Source organism: Hyposmocoma kahamanoa, unplaced genomic scaffold, assembly GCF_003589595.1.
Source record: "Hyposmocoma kahamanoa isolate Upper Pololo Valley unplaced genomic scaffold, ASM358959v1 202, whole genome shotgun sequence".
Taxonomy (NCBI): Eukaryota; Metazoa; Arthropoda; class Insecta; order Lepidoptera; family Cosmopterigidae; genus Hyposmocoma; species Hyposmocoma kahamanoa.
In genome coordinates, this window is record NW_020653726.1 from 4,638,024 (window position 1) to 4,652,724 (window position 14,701).

Here is a 14,701-nt window from a genome sequence, read left to right on the forward strand (position 1 = left end):
TGAGAAATTATGTTCAACTTTTACATTTAATAAATACAGTACGTATAGAAACAACATACTTAGAATATTTTTACTATAGTGCGCGCGGAACTAGCTGGCCGCGCCTTAGGTAGGGACAGGGGTGAGGGGGCGGGTTGCTTGCTGCTCGCAACGCACATGAGATTAGACAGTGACGACCAATCTCGAGATATCGTGAACAATAATTGTTCAGTTATTGAAAAGAAAAAATTATAGCCAATTGAACTTTTACAAGTTTATATTATACCTATCTAATTAATTGCAATGTACAGTCGGCAGCACATCAGGCCGCCACAAACTGTCAGATTTCCTCAATTGATTTTCAACTTAAAGTCCAGGGAATAGAGTATAAAATTGATTGGATAAATTTAACATTTATGTATTGATGGACTTGCTGTTGTCCGTACATTGCAATTAAAAGTAAAATAAACCAAAAACAAATTAAATGAAATTCTTCCGACATATTTGAATCATTTATGAAATTATTATTAATTAATTAGTGTAACTAACACGACTTTGTATTTATAGATATGAAATTACTCTGACATATCCTCTGAATCACTTGATTCTGAATTGTCTGAACTTGAGTCAGAATCATCTTGTAAGTTTATAATGAATTCGTCCATCACAGTATCATATCTCATATCATGATTCCAGTATTCTTGTTCGTTTTTTTTTGTACGTGGTCGTCGCATTTTTGCCATTGTTCGGCAGAAAATTCAGAAAATAGTCTTGTTAGTATTGTAATTTTCTCGTCCAATGTAGCATTAATGTGATCTCTGGCCAGGCAATTTTTTATATTTGCCCACACAAGCTCGATTGGGTTGAGATCTGGATGATATGGAGGTAGTCTTAGAACAGTATGACCTGCACCTTTCAGAAGTTCATCAATCGTGTATATTTTTTCTGATTGGGTCGTATTAATCAAGCCCAAGAGTTCAGCTTTGACCATCGTGGGAGAAAAGGGCACGTTATGATTTTGCAACCAATTCTGCATATTAATTTTCATACAGGACATAGTCGGTTTCTTCTCAACTTGCACACAGTGGTAAGCTGCATTGTCCATAACTATGACTGAGTTAGGTGGAAGTTTAGGTATTAACTTTCGATCAACCCAGTTGTAAAAATTTGTAGAGTTCATGTCTCCATGATAGTCTCCTGTTTTTGAATCTGATTTAAAAATTAGCAGAGCATCGTCAACTAACCCGTTCCGACTACCAGCGTGAACTATTATTAAACGCCTTCCTTTGCCTATATCTGCATAAACACCAGGCTCCGACGAAGATTGCCAACATTTTTGGACATTATGACTTTGGTTAACGTAAGTTTCGTCCAAAAAGAATATATTTCGTTTGTCTTCTCTGAATTTACTTATGGCCCTCAAATATTTCACTCGCCATTCAACAATGTTTGGTCTCTCTAATAAAAGGGATCTCTTCGATTTACATTTTTTAAATGAATATCCCAGTTTGTGCAAAAGTTCTCTTAAATAAGTTAATCCGCAATCTAAAATATTATCCTCTTTTAACACAGCATTTAGTTTTCGTAGACTTGGATTTGTTTTCTGTACCGTATAAAACTGATTTATTTTTCTTCTTATCACTCCTAAATCAAAATCATCAACTTGTATTTTCTTTTTTATCTCTTTTCGCCTTCGTGGAGAACTAAATTTTGCTTCCCCTGTATTTTGCAAGGATGTTTTACTTTGAGCAATCACTCTCCTTACACTTCGTTCTGATATCCCGGTTGCTTCTGCCACTAATTTATGAATATTCGCATCAGTTTTATATTCTAAACTATTGACATCGGCTTTCCGTTTTTTAAAAAACGTATGCACTTTAAATATTATTTCCTTAGATTGTCTTTTTATCGGCGGACTCATCTTGACATTGCAATCTCTTGTGCGTTTTGTCTAAACTAGCCAGAACTGTCAACGTGTGTTGCCGCCGCGAAGTCCGGCGCCGAACTGAGTATTCTGAGTAATGACATCAAGTGCCCCCGCCTCCCCGTCCCACCGCTCACATACCTAAGGCGCGGCCAGCTAGTTCCGCGCGCACTATAAGAAACGGCTGAACATAAAAATACTTTTCATAAATAATATTTTGCACACATTTAATAAAACCATCGAGTATATAACCAGAAATAGAGATGAAATGTCATTTAATTTGTTTGAAAACTATTCTGCCATATCATTACTGTGACAACTGCGCTCCGATTAGCTAGCTCGAGTTCGAAACAATTGACGGGTGTCGTCAATGGGTGTCGTCAACTGTTTCACCTCAAAACGACCAGTTAACTTGAGCTTTGCTATAATGGACGAAAATTGCAAAATTACATATTTAATATTTAATTACCGATGAAATGTGATTCCGTTGTTTTGTAATTAGATGTTTTGCTGTTTTTCCCACACCACCGAATAGAGCAGCACGGCGTTGTTAGAGATATTATCTTTATTACAATAAATACAGAATATTTTTTTTTTTGGAATATACGGAGACGTACACACAGGTCCATAGTTGGCCTGTCTATATTTCGGTGCAACTGGGAGTTGATATTTATAAGAGCTGAATCGCAAATGTGCTACCAGGAATATATGACCCTTATTTCGTCTCTATTTCTGGTTATATACTCAATGAATAAAACACACCTTCAATAAAATATTTTTAGCTGTTTGAGGGTTCATCTTCCTCGATGCCGTGAACTCCTTGATACACTGTGTCAGTATGCCAACTTCTCGCTCTGCTGCTTGTTTCACCTGAATTTCAAACAATTATGTACTGGTTTCTTTAAATAAACCGGCAGTCACAGTCTATTTGATGAAAAGTGGTCAAGCGCCACTTATTGACATTTGCGACACTCAGAAAATTTAGGCACCTGAGACGAATAAATGAAAGTAGAGTCGCGAAAATATGTAAAAGGTCAACGTGAAAGGCAACATTGGAAGAAGACGGCCACAAAAGACCCTTTCAAGTCAAATCGTGAATGTTCTTAAAAATAATAATAATAATAAATAATAAATAATGCACACACTCAACATAGCCCCGCACTAGGGAAAACCCTGTGTCGCGGGTGCCATGATCACACACATAGACAACCACAAATTACATCCAAACTCATGAGAGAAATAATTGTAGGCCATACAACTATTTCTCCCGGCCCGGGAATCGAACCTGGGACCTCTGCGTGGCAGTCCGGCATGGTAACCGTTCGGCCACGGAGGTAGTTAAATATTGAGTGCGTAGTAAGAAGTAAGAGCGCTTATATAAAAAGATTGGTGTGATACATCATGTATTTAAAATCTGTCTTTTTTGAAAATGGAGTAAAATTCCGTTTACAGTGTTGTCGGTTTTCATAAAATTTTAAATAGTCATGCCATTTTTGTCGGTTGTTTTATCGATAGATTGTGAAGGAAGAAACAAATTTTCAAAACATATATTATGAAGAGGCAATTTTATGATGTTCTAATTATTAATTGCGTTATCGCCTTCTTTATTCTTATTCTGACAGTTGGCCCATGAGAATCGAAACTAATTAGTAAATTTATAAACGCAACGAATATTCAGTCGATAGTCAAGTAGAACCCCTTGTGAAAGAGTTCGTCCAGGGTAGTACTGCCACCTTACCTATTTCAGTCGCCAAGCAGTATTGTCAGCATTACTGTGTTCCGGGTTTGAAGAGTAAGGGTGCTGGTGAAATTACAGGCACATGGGACTCGTCAATTTATGTCTCAGGGTGACGGGCGCAGTGGCACTGCTACTGTTATGGACAGACTTGTTCGTCCCGTCATTTGATATTATAAAAAAAAATCGATAGAATGTTTATCGACTGCACTCGAATCACTAGATGCTTGTAAGGGGGCAACACTTTTGCGCAATAAACTCTCATGTTATTGTATCGTCATAAATAAACGAATTATGAATTAAATATGTCCGAATCGCAGCACTTGGGTAAAATCAAGAGCATGTCTAGCTTGACACTTTGTACTTTGAACCGTTCTTACCGTAAGCAGCATAGAGTTGGATTTAAATCTTAAATGTCAAGCTTCACGTGCTCTTGATCCTGCACATACCAGGTAGATTTGCAGCTAAAAGTCACTATGTAGGTAAAATAGCGTGATTACAGGTAGAAACAATTATTACATATGATAATAATAAATTGATATTCCAAAATCTTAATGTATTGCATCTTAATGCACCTACGGATAAATATGACGACATTTTATCTTACCTTATGATAATAATCCTTTCCTCGAGTTGCAACGACGATAACGACGAATTTTATTTTGGAATTCGCGAAAGTCATCAGACGACTATACAGCTCTGTGATCCTCACGTTGTGCACTACGGCAGCCGGTGTGGCGATTCTCATGCCTAATCTACTGCCTTCTCTCTGCAACTGGAAAATTACGAGTAAACAATGTTGTCCTGTCTCTTGCAAATTAATTCGTATACGAATGACATTATATTTTATATAACGCAATTTTTGAGATGTTAGTAGTCACGTGCGATATATTAAGTTGCAGGTTAATAGATTCAATCACAATTTCCTACACAATATTTAAATATTTTTAAATATTTATCATAAGACATAAGTAGTAAGGACGTTCAAACCAATAAACCAACAAACAATAAAAAAACAAAATAATTCAAATTTAACTATAGATACTATTGCACTAGAATATTTGCCGGAAGTGATGTTTTTTAAATCCTTCCCATCAGTTCCGAGTATAGGTTAATTGATATCGTCTTAGCATTGAAATATCCGACGACATAGGTGATCTTAGAGTGGCCGCTACGTCTATGAACTAATTGTTAACAAAATTAATCACTACAAAAGAAGTTCCGTTTTAGAAATTTTAATACGCTGCTAAGTATAACATGTTCCTGAAGCTAGTTAATGTTAGATAACCCTGATAAATATCATAGTAGAAAATTAAAAAGTATGGTAACTCCGTATAAACGTCACAGCGCAGCCTGCATGTGTACGTGCCCGCCGCGCGCCGTGAACGGACGCACACATTTACATAATCAAAGGATGCTCTGGCGTTAGATAACACTGGTCGTCCACTCGTCCCAACGCGCTTTTAATTACTATGCGAATGAGTGCGTCCATACAAGGCGCGCGGCGGTTGCGCACAGATCCAAGCCGCACTGTTATTTTGTACGGAGTTACCCTACTTGTTTTATTCTACTATGTCAATATTCTCTATTGGGATCCACTAAACCGTTATTGGCAACTAAAGTTGAAAAGATGTTGTTGCACCAAACGTTATTGGCAACTATAATTACCATCATAAACAATACTGCCGCAATCAACTTTTTTCCGCTTATTCTAGTGCATCGCCTTCAAATTTTTACTAGTATTTCTCAATATAACAGGTAATCACTTAACATTAACGGACATCCCTACCAAGCAATGATAAAATAAAAAATAAATGTCAAAATTACAACTTAGGGCGCGATTGTCGTCGTTGAGTGTCAGCTGAAGATTTCTGCTGTAATGAATGCCATTACTATTTATTTTTGTAATTATTACCTATCAAAATAATCGTCAGGATGTGCTTTTTCTCGGTGTGCTTTTTCTGAAAGCTTTAACATTTGATATCATATTGGAATCACAATCTCATTGGAAAAAAAAGTCGTCAAAGTGGATGTCATTGCCCCTTGTGATTGTTTTTAGACAAAAAACTTATTCATTATTAAAAGACTTTTTGGGAGTTAAATATGACTCAAACAAAAACTTTATTGAATATAGGTTGTATTAAAATATTTCTAAGTGCATACACTTAGAAATATTTTAATGCAACCTATATTGTGAATTGTTGTATATATGACGATATTGTGAATTTTGGTAGGATTCGTCAATTTTCTTCCTCGCGACCTGTAGTTTTTTTAAGCCATTTTCGCAAATTTTCCGTGAATTCCGCCACTACTATTGTTTACCACTATTATTTTAAAAATAGTATAAAATATTTTCATATGATTCTAGTGTTAATCGATAGGTATTTAAATGCTCATCACCTTTAAATATGTTTTGTTTCATAATAAAATGAATATACAAAGTGGTTAAGAGTTGAAGTGTAAAACACTATGAAAATTTATCAGAAGTGTTCAGTGTACTCGGAAGTTCGCAAATAAAGTCGTCGAATTACATTCATAACTGTAGTCTAAACAAAAGCTACTTAATTGCTCTTATCGGTCATGTTATTCTTTTTGGCGTAGCTTAATTGTTTCTCGAGTTTCAAGTGTTTATATTACACGCGCCTTATCGCGGCTCATAATGTAAACAATAAGAAAACGGGCCACTTGACCATTTTCTAAGCGTCGCGCGCTGGACGACTGAATGGATAATAAACTTACCAGAGAGATAATAGTCTCCGAGTTACTTGCGCGTGGATCGAGGTCCAGCGCAATGAACGCCCACGAATCCAAATTCTCAGCTTTAAAAAGCCGCTGAGCTTGCCATGCGCCTCTTCTGTGAACGACATTGTATTCATTTTTTACTCAGATAAAATAGACTTCACTGTGTGTTGTGTTGAGAAGACAGCTTGTCCGTGTATGGCGTCAATAAGATATAATATGCTATTTGAACGCTTGTTTGTAATATTAAATTTATTGGATATCACGATGTTTTATTACCATGATTTGCAATTTTTTTTTATTTATGATAATTATTAATACAAAGATCGAGCACTAAGAAAAATTCATTAAATCCGGTTGGATTGAAATCAGCGCTTCAGCGTCTCTCAGCAGTTCTCCCTATTGAGCTACGTAACGAACTAGCAGACCTTACGATGATTCAATATCAAATTTCAATAATGTAATTCTCATTAGTCATTACGACGGAAGTGAGATTTTATGATTATTTGGCGGTGGTAAGCACTTACACTGAAAAAATGGTGTGATGTAATCCTACACACTAATGCAAAAATAACATTGTCGACCATGCTAAAGGCATTACAATTAACTTCAAGGTTTTATTTCCATACAAAAAATAAAATATCATACACTAAACTGCCTGTGTAGAGTAAAAAATCAGACAAATTTTAATAGGAAAATGTCGTACCGTGGAAGAATGGTTTGACCACCGCCGACATCCAATACTGGAGCCTTAAGTACTTTCGCTTTCACTTCGATGAATTCTTTTCCAATTTCCAAGCCGAACTTCTTGAAGTATACATTGTTGGAGTAATTCATCTGAAAAATTATTAGAACTATAATATATGTATATAATGTGCTGCGTAGTTAATTAAGTTGAGAAGTAAAAAATAACTACACTGCTTATCACTTCTTCAATCTTGCGCTTGCGTATGTCAGGTGGCGTTGCCGCTTCCCTCACCATAGTGGAAAGCTGCATTTCGTTCAACTGCTTGTTCACGACCTATTGGACAAAAAATAAATAAAATACTATAAAAATTATAAAATATTGCGACTGCGCCCGCTTACAATTTTTACATGCATTGCGGAGGAGAATAATTAATCTAATCGTGTTTTGTGTTCAACGATAATCATCGTAAATCTTGTAGTGGACAACAATATAACACATAATGTACACGCATCAAAAGATTCATTGTCTACAAAAACGAGGCAGAGTAAATCTGTAGTGTCAACAACCGATAATATTAGGTTATTTTGGCCAGATCACAGAGATGGCAAAAATAACGAAATACTACTGGTTGCTGAAATACAGCTCTTCCCCACTCCGCTTCGATAGATAGTGGAACTTATACGGAGTCAATGGCTTAATTGACTATAAAAGAAGCATCAGCACAAAAGTGGTGTAACCCACATTTACTTTTATTTTCTACAATATTACTTTAAATGATACTAAAGCACATAATTTTTTCATATTTGGTAATTAAAAATTGTATAATTAAAACTTAATAAACAATGAAATACATAAGCGCGTTCATGGGAAGGCAGCGCCTACGGGATATAAGTAAAATATTACCAAATTTCAACTATAATAGGCAGAATAACTTGTTTGAATTGTATAACAACAAATATAAGGAGTTTTATAAATTCAAATTCAAAATAATCTTTATTTCATAGGTAAGCATTATTACACTTGAAATCGTCACAATGGTTAAACTCCACCGCTCATTCGTAAGGCAGATTCCCCTGAAAAGAATGAGCAAGAAACTCTAGGGGTTGCTCTTTGTAAATAACATTTAATATTGTACATCAGAGACATCAGAGATCGAGACTACCTCCATGAGCTAAACGGGTTACTACCACGGATTTTTGTCATCCAAGTACGCAGAAGTTGTATAATAACCTTTAGTATAAAGTTTTTGTTTCACTATAGTTTTAAACCTCGTGAAAGGCAAATTTTGTATATCAACCGGAATCTTGTTATAGAAGCGTATACATTGCCCCTTAAATGATTTTTTGACTTTGTGAAGACGACTATCAAGAAAAACTAGTTTATTTCTATTCCTCGTATTAATGTTATGTCTGTCACTATTTTTCATAAATAAATTACTATTCCTTTTAACATAAATTACATTTTCATAAATGTACTGTGAGGCTAGTGTAAGAATGTTAATTTCCTTAAACTTATCTCTCAAAGATACTTTGGGGCCCAGATTGTAAATTGCCCTAACTGCACGTTTCTGCAGGACAAAGATTCTATTGATATCGGCGGCATTACACCAAAGCAAAATGCCGTATGTCATTAGACTGTGAAAGTAGCTGAAGTAAACCAATCTAGCGGTTTCGACGTCTGAAAGTTTCCTTATTTTTTTAATCGCGTACGCTGCAGAGCCGAGCCGTTTTGATAACTTACTTATATGGGGACCCCATTGCAATTTAGCATCTAACGTTATACCTAGAAATACAACTGTATCCACAAGATTCAATTTTTCGTTTCTAACTACAATGATGTTTGTAACCGTCTCTCTAACATTGGGTAATGTAAATTTCACACAATTTGTTTTTTTCTCATTACATACATACATAGTCTTATACGTAGTTTTATACGTAGTTAAAATAATAAAAAGAAAACAAGTACTTACCTGACCATAAGACACCGTTAACAACTCCATGGGGTAGAAAATGTTCTTGTCTCGAGGTCCTACCCATACGCAGTTAAGGTGCGGGTATTTTAATCTGAAAAACATATTTTATTTTTTATATGGTGAAATTACAGGCACTTGATTTCAGACCTATCAACCTATGTCTCAGGATGACGGGCGCAGTGCCAGTGCCCCTCAAATCTTTGTGTTTTAAAGCTCTGGACGGCACTGGAACTGTTATGGACAGGCGTGTCCCGTTCGTCTCGTCACTGGGTATCATATTAAAATAAAAACCTAGCGTTTATCACTTCACCTTCACCAGTACAGAACCCTCGGAAAACATTCATAAACGTTACAAAATCCAACAAAAAAAAGTAAAAATATTAAAAAATCAATTGCATTTGTTTCTTTTTATGGTACAGAAATAGTTGCGTAAACCCCACGGACATTCTTGACGAAAACCCGTATAAAAAAACTCTGGTGTAAAGCCCCATATTTCTAATTTACATATTAGAAGCCATAAAATTCGACATTTTATAGAAATAAATAGACAAACACAAAGTAAATTGGCTCGCACACCGGTTTTCGCATCTCTGAGGTCCCGGGTTCGATCCCCGGCTGGGTCAATGTAGAAAAACTTTTCTATATTGTCTCGGGTCTGTCCCTATCCACTAACTCGAGAGACTACAGGCTCCACGACAAGACCAGGGTACGGTGGGCGTCCGGGCCAAGCCCCCCGCCAGACACCTTCACGGGCGTCTCTGGTGGACCCGGAATTGGGTACGGACTCGCCGTGGTTAGCTGTAGGAATGAACACGTTCGCCTGCCTCGGGAACATGTGGCCGGGACGTTCATCCCGCGCGCAGCTAGCGCGTCGTAGTAGCGGTGTAGACGAGGGCTTAAAGCAAGGAGACGCACGGGACACGTGAAATGCCTTTAAGTCGGATGCTATATCCGGACATTATCGCAGGACATTACGACCGGCATCTCCAGCACTAGCCCGGAGCGCTAGTAGAGGAAGCGCTAGACATCCTCCTTTCCCTCCGGTCGCGTACGTTTCTGGGAACTGGAGAGACGCTTCCGTGTCGGGAGGTGAGAGGAGATTTGGTAGTAGACTTAAGAGCTTAGCGGTGCCAACAGTTAGTTGCGCGTTCAATGCGCAACGGGAAGTGAGCGTCCCCACAGTGCCGGTACCTATCTGGGAAAAAAGGAAGGGTGCTGTATGTGCACTCGGGGCAGCTCACTCAAGGCACTAAGCGTTTTGAGAACCGGATGAAGTCAGTGTAAACGGGCTGATCTCGGGTCATGGCCTCACTGAAAAAGTCCCTGTGCTTGCACTGGTTATAGTGCCCTTCTCGTGTACCCCAAGGATCGGAAGAGATGGTCACTATAATCAAAACTTATGTAAAAAGGAACGGGGCTGTCTTGGGTATGGGTGTTTGTGGAACCGGTCTTTTTTGTTTCCGGTTTCCATAACACAAGTGGTTTAGTTACTTCGGAATAGGAGCAACGTATGTGATGTAGTCTAATATTTATTTATGAGAGTGCGACTGTCTCCAGATTGGCATTACGCTGAGTCGCGGCCTTTTCATGGTAGCAACTCATTGTTGTTCGTATTAATTATTCATTTTGTAGTTTATATTTCGTTTAAAGTTATATTATTACCTGCCTACTTTTAGCTTTTAATTTTAATTTAAACTTTTATACTAAATTAACAAGTGTTTATTGATATGGTGTATGCCATGAATAAACCTTTTTCTATTCTATTCTATTAATCATTTAATGCAATCTCACCTAAGTCTCTTTTCTTGGTAAAAGTATTGTTCGACAGACATAGTGACTTCTTTGCCATTCTCCGTTCTAGTGAACCTCGTTTCGCGTGGTGACTTCACTAGATCGTTGCAAATGAATTCGCGCTTCAGGCCTGTTGCTGATTCATCCCCACCGACCGACGCCATCACCTAATTACGACAATTTAAATATTAAAAAAGTTAAACATTATTATTGATACAAATATTGTTCAATCTTTATATCAATAACAATGTTTAATGCGAATCAGTGTTTGTTGCCTCAGTAGCCACGGTGAGGCAACAGACACTGGTTCGAGTCCAATCGAATATCAGGCATTTTTCATAGTGTTTGTGCAGCTTTTTATTATTAATAACAAACTAGTGGAGTGTTTTCATAAAAAATATATGAATAACATGGTAGTAAAGACACCACAATTTTCAACAAAATAAATAAATTTAATTTTTTCTTTTTTTTTTTTTTAATGTAAAGTAGGAGGCAAACGAACGCACGAGCCACTTGATGGGAGGTGGTCATCGCCGCCCATGGACATCTGCAACATCAGAAGAGCTGCGTACGCGTTGCCAGCATTTAAGAGCCCTGTTAACACGCTTCTTTGAAGAACCCCATGTCATAACAGTAAGGAAATACTTCAGAAGGAAGACCATTTCACATCTTGCAGCTTCGAGGAACGAACGACCGTAATAACCTCGTGGTCTTACAATGCCAGGCATCTATGATGTGGGGATGGGCTGTACTCCTCTGGCGGGAGGTGCTATGGTAGAATCGAAATTGTGGCACCAGATCGAAAAGTTCCTCTGAGCACTCCCCATTATAAAGGCGGTAGAACGACGGTAGACGGAAATGTTCAAGCGGCTACTTGTATTATTTTTATTATTTTACGACTAATTTAATTTAGTTTCATAAAGCAAAAAGAGTCATAAAACAAGCTTAATAAAGCAGTGAATAAAACCTAATGTTTTGTTAAACACCCGTAATTTTACTGATGCTAAAATTTTGTATATACGCTGATAAGTAACCTAATTAGGATAATTTAATTATTACATTCTAACTTTTACTGAGAAGGTAGGTGATAGAAAGTATTAAAATAGAGACGAAATAAGGGCCATACATTCCTGGTAACTCATCAGTGATACATCACTTATAAATATCAACTCTCGTTTGCACTGAAATAGTACAGCGCCAACACCTGACCTGTGTGTATGTCTCCGTATATTCCAAAAAATATTCTGTATAATAATAATAGAAGCGTATACCTTTAATTCATGAAAGTTCTTTTTTTTCACGAATTTCTACCTATTTGCTATAGGTAGAAATTATTGGTAATACATACTTCTAGAAAATCTGCTCCCTTCATGCCGAACAAAGTGGCGACCAGCCGTCCTGAATGATCCAGAATGGCTGGTCCAATATTTTTTTTTAATTTCTCAGAATATATCAAAGCTATCAATAGAAAATAGTAGCATTCTTGAATATACTCTCAGTGCCAGATGCCACAGGCGACCAGCCATCCTGGCGGTCACAACACTAATTATTATGTAATAGATTGTAGAATTGTAGGTATGATTTCGCAGATGATAGAGTTGATAGATCGCAGATGACAGAGTTTATAGAGAATCGTCCCTTTTTATTGCTCAGGAAAATAGTTTTCGTTTGAGAGTACATTTATATATTAAGCAACCTTCATAAAGCTATTCAATTAAATCTTAAAACTCTAATAGTGTACTTGAGATGCCTAAATTGATTAAATAAGTACCTGTATTTTTAGATATCCAGTTTGTGCATATTAAATGTCATTTGAACTTTCAACAACTGTTTAATTAAACACGGCAGTTTTTCCCTTATCCTTATATAATTTATTTCTACTTCATTGCATAATAAAATCGACTTGAAAAAAAATTAAAAAACACGGCTGTCCCTGTGCTCTTACAAAGAAAACTAAAAAATTTATTTTATTTTAATTCATATATATTTTTTGTTTGCTGTCAGTACAAAATTGTGTTTTGACATTTTTGATACCCAATGCCATGCTCACTCGCAACGACTATGGATTCTAAGGGTCGTATTCCAGAACTCTACTCAATACTCAAGTCAGGACTTGAGTACTGCAGTGAGCACTGAAAATCATACTCAAGTCCCTACAATTAGGGTCGTATTTCCAGTGCTTGTGTTTCCAGTGCAATCCTGACTTGAGCATTGAGTAGAGTTCTAGAATACGACCCTTACAATACTACACAATTCGAAATCGGTTAAAACTTTCAGAAGTTACAGATGAATCAATAAACGATATTTCCTTATATATATTCACCATGAAAACATTACGCTCCTTTGTTTGGTCAGTCGTTTAAAAAAACAGGTAATGGTATAATGCCATATCGATAGGTCCTAAGTATAAGGGCCAAACTAAGAATTTGATCATTTACACTTCTTTGTGGGAAATGCTTCATTTTATAATGAAATGAAGCATTTCCCATGCAAGAAGTGAAAATGATCAAATTGTTAGTTTGGCTCTCATACTTAGGACCCGTCGATACATATATATCTTGCCTATCGATTTCGATAATATAGTATTTGCTTGCCCAACTCTAATGTAGATTTCAAATTCGGGCTGGCCAATCGGAGCAAAAACATAAAAAACAGTCTCAACATTCAAGCCATACATTTGCATGTCGAAATTGACTTATCTATGATTATGGTACAACACTAAATCCGCCATTTGTGGTAGACATTTTTGGTTTAGGTAGGGACGTTTATTCCGTAGATAGGTCAGCTCCTTTCCTTTATTTTTTTCCATCCTCTAAGGGTTATATACTCGATGATTGAAATTATTTAAACTCATTCTACCCCTTTGAACATCAAATAGATGAATTAGATTATTATTGCAAACATCTAAGATTCGACTCCCCGTGGAGACATATACCTGTGACTTTACTTTCACATAATGGCGAATTCCCATGTTTGTTGACATAATTTGTATGCGTCTGTTTATGAAAAAATAATGCGAAAATGTGGAGTTTAAATTCCTAGGCAAATTTGGTTTTGGGTTTACTATTCTGAGAAGTCTGGAATTAAAGATATACCAGTTTGAAGTTTTGGAGGTCTGATGTTTTACATAAATTGAATAAAATATATTCGGTGTATTATTATATCAAAATAAACTACAGAAGCCTTAAGCATAATTAATAGAATTCAGAGTGGGTTTGTAATTAAATCATTATTTTAAACATAAACGATCATCCTAGATTATTTTTACTAAAACACAGGTAAACCCGTTTTTTTTAAATGTACGAAATAAATCAGTTAAATTAAATTTATATTATTATTAAATGCTGCGGACTAACAGTAACGCCGACTCTAGATCACTCCCATTACTCTGGGTCTTTGGATGCTTTGGATGTACAGGCAACTGCACATCAAGCAATAAACTTTTGTTTTAATCTCGAAATCTATGGCTCCAGTGCAACGGAACGAAATCCGTTAATATGCAGCTGGATGTGCTGTCCGTCCGTACCTGCATTGATATGGCCGAAATTAAATTCAATTTAGTAGTACCTTGAGGCCCTTTATGAAGCTCATGAAAGCATCGACGCCGCGGCCTCTTTGTTGTTCGACAGGCATTTTCGTATCCAGTCTAAAGTCATTAACCAGCGCATCTACTAGCGGTTGCGCCTTCGGAAAACCTTTATGTGCGACTGAAAATAAAAACTTAGTATTGTATTTAGTCATACCTTAAATTATGCCTCAACCAGTTCATGGACAGAACACACAGAACAGAACAGTGTTGGGCGTTAATCAATTAAATTTCAATCAATAATTCAATCAGATTAAAAAATCAATTCAATTGAAATCAATTGCAAT

At 36.6% G+C, this 14,701-nt stretch overlaps 1 protein-coding gene across 1 annotated transcript in view; it reads right to left on the minus strand.

Annotated features, from left to right (window-relative positions):
* The window catches only part of LOC113226785 (protein argonaute-2-like), a 36,554-nt gene that overhangs the window by 7,669 nt on the left and 14,184 nt on the right, over nt 1–14,701 (minus strand). Inside the window, exons 8-15 of the mRNA XM_026459530.1 lie at nt 14,396–14,535; nt 10,829–10,995; nt 9,035–9,128; nt 7,294–7,398; nt 7,084–7,214; nt 6,378–6,492; nt 4,246–4,413; nt 2,666–2,773 (exon numbers count right to left, since the gene is read on the minus strand). Coding sequence (XP_026315315.1) covers nt 2,666–2,773; nt 4,246–4,413; nt 6,378–6,492; nt 7,084–7,214; nt 7,294–7,398; nt 9,035–9,128; nt 10,829–10,995; nt 14,396–14,535 — 1,028 coding nt within the window. The remainder of the gene's footprint in view (nt 1–2,665; nt 2,774–4,245; nt 4,414–6,377; nt 6,493–7,083; nt 7,215–7,293; nt 7,399–9,034; nt 9,129–10,828; nt 10,996–14,395; nt 14,536–14,701) is intronic.